Raw genomic sequence first — 2,460 nt, forward strand, 5'->3', positions numbered from 1 at the left:
TTTCTTCTTTGAACACAACTACTAACAAACCATAACCAACCCCCTTGAACAACCAACAACCACTCCCATGGGACTCTAGCATTTATATACCCTCTGAAAAGCTCCCAGCATTCCAAACATCACACAATCGCAGAAACTAACTGTAGCTAGCAAAACCATGCCTCTGCTAGAGCATAGGGCAAATCTGAGTAGGCTCTGTTTCCCCATACCTGAGATGAAAACAAAAACACATTTTTTTTTTTTTTGGTTTTTTGAGACAGGGTTTTTCTGTGTAGCCCTGGCTGTCCTGTAACTCACTTGGGAGACCAGGCTGGCCTCGAACTCAGAAATCTGCCTGCCTCTGCCTCCTGAGTGCTGGGATTAAAGGCATGCGCCACCACGCCCAGCACAAAAACACATTCTTATTAAAGTATTTTCTTAAAGAACCCAAAATTCAAAATTTGTCACTACAGGAGTGCTGCAATTACATTTTCACTTAGGATTTTAATGGCACTTTGAAGAAAAGCCAGCAAAAGTTGCCACAGAGTGGCAGGGATGAGAGTAGCTACAGTCCGGCACAGAGGCGGTGAGTATCGAGAAACAATGAAAGTAAGAGCAATTACAGAGGTCCAAATAGGGTCTCAGGAGTAGTTCTTACCCAATATTACACAAGATCGTGAGTTCAACCCCTAGTACCACCCCCAAAATATTTACAGGGCCAACGTGGGCAATATAACATCTCTAGACAGTCACATGAATAGTCTCAAGTCAACAGAACTGGGAGGGCACTGAGCCTCTGAGCCAAGGAGGGAAAGCGGATGCTTTAGATCTGACTCCACCAGGGCCATTCTGTAAAATGGTTGATGTTGAGGAAAGACTGGACCAAAATGAAGTTTGGCATGAGCTTGCTCGGGTGCTGGTGTGCCATTTCATGTCAGCATTCAGGAGGCAGAGACGGGCAGATTTCTGTTCAGTTCAAGGACAGCCTAGTCGGCACAGTAACCAGTACATAGGTCGGCCAGGGTTCCACAGTGAGATGGGTGGAGAGACAGACAGACAGCAGGAGCTGTAGATGCCCAAGTGGAGACAGCCCCAGGATAAGTCGTGCAGTCAGTTCAGGAAGCTTTGGGAGGTGGCAGGAGACGGCTCCAAGGAAAGACTTCTGGGAGCGCCCACAGAAGGGGGAGAGAGAAGTTGGAGAGAGCAATAGAGAGATATGGGGGTGTGTGGGGGGGGTCAGAGGAAATCAGCAGAGGAGTGTATCTGAGCGGTAAGGCAGCACCAGATCTTCAAGATTCAAACCCCCAGATCTCACCTTTGATTTCTTTAACTTCTTCTTTAATGATTTTCCTAAACTTTGACAGCATCTTCGTAGCTGATAATACTTCCCCTTCTAGAAAATGACTCAGCGGATTTCCTCGCGGAATTCTTTTGAACTTCACAAGATAGAAAGCACCTGTTTCGTAATATTCTTGTAGCTCAATTCTGGGGACTTCCAGTTTAAACATAACATCAAATTCATTAGGAGCAGAAATCTATGGAATAGATAGCAAAAAACATTGAAAAGTTACAAACAACTGCTTTTGCCCCCCTTGAAATGTTCACTTGACACTCCACAGTGAAAAGCAGGACTCCCAGTAGGAATCCTTTGCGGAACAGGACCACAACACTGGAGGACAGGAAGTTCCTGGTACTATGTACTGCATTACTGGGTGTAGCTTGTAGAGGCCCTCATTTTTTCTTGTTTTAAGCCAAGCAATCACATATGTTTTGTTTGTTTTAAGAAAGGATCTTGCTCTGTAGCCCAGGCTGGCCTGGAATACACCACATAGCCCAGGCTAGGCTTAAACTCAAAGTTGGTTCCCAGCACCCTATCAGGCAGCTCACAGCCACCTGTAACTAAAGTGCCAGGTGACACCACATCCTCTTCTGGTCTGCAATTAGGATGCCTATAAACTCACACATACATAAATAACATATAAGTAAATATTTTTTTAAATAAAATAAAATAAAATCTTTACACAAAAAGAACTCTAGTCTTAGACTGCTTCTTTGGTATACTGTTCCAACACAGTGGGAAATATATATGTATATAATTTATACATAATTTACATATCAAAATCCCAGGAATAGGGGTTAATTCCTGAATTCTGGAGATAGAAACGGGTAGAGCTCTCTAAGTTGAAGGCAGCAGCTTAATCTATTTAGTGAATTTCTTTCACCTGTGGCTTCATAGTGAGACTATCTCAAAAACAAAACAAAACAAGACAAAACAAAACAAAACAAGACAAAACAAAACAAAACAAAAAATAGTCACCAAAAACATTTTTTTTAATAAAATTAAAAACCAGCCAGGCGTGGTGGCGCAGGCCTTTAATCCCGGCACTTGGGAGGCAGAGGCAGGCGGATTTCTGAGTTCGAGGCCAGCCTGGTCTACAAAGTGAGTTCCAGGACAGCCAGAGCTATACAGAGAAACCCTGT

At 43.5% G+C, this 2,460-nt stretch overlaps 1 protein-coding gene across 1 annotated transcript in view; it reads right to left on the bottom strand.

Moving 5' to 3' along the window:
* The window catches only part of Cgas (cyclic GMP-AMP synthase), an 11,624-nt gene that overhangs the window by 4,356 nt on the left and 4,808 nt on the right, over positions 1-2,460 (bottom strand). Inside the window, exon 2 of the mRNA XM_021208007.1 lies at positions 1,295-1,514. Within this exon, the coding sequence (XP_021063666.1) occupies positions 1,295-1,514 (220 nt within the window). The remainder of the gene's footprint in view (positions 1-1,294; positions 1,515-2,460) is intronic.

Source organism: Mus pahari, chromosome 10 (genome assembly GCF_900095145.1).
Source record: "Mus pahari chromosome 10, PAHARI_EIJ_v1.1, whole genome shotgun sequence".
Taxonomy (NCBI): Eukaryota; Metazoa; Chordata; class Mammalia; order Rodentia; family Muridae; genus Mus; species Mus pahari.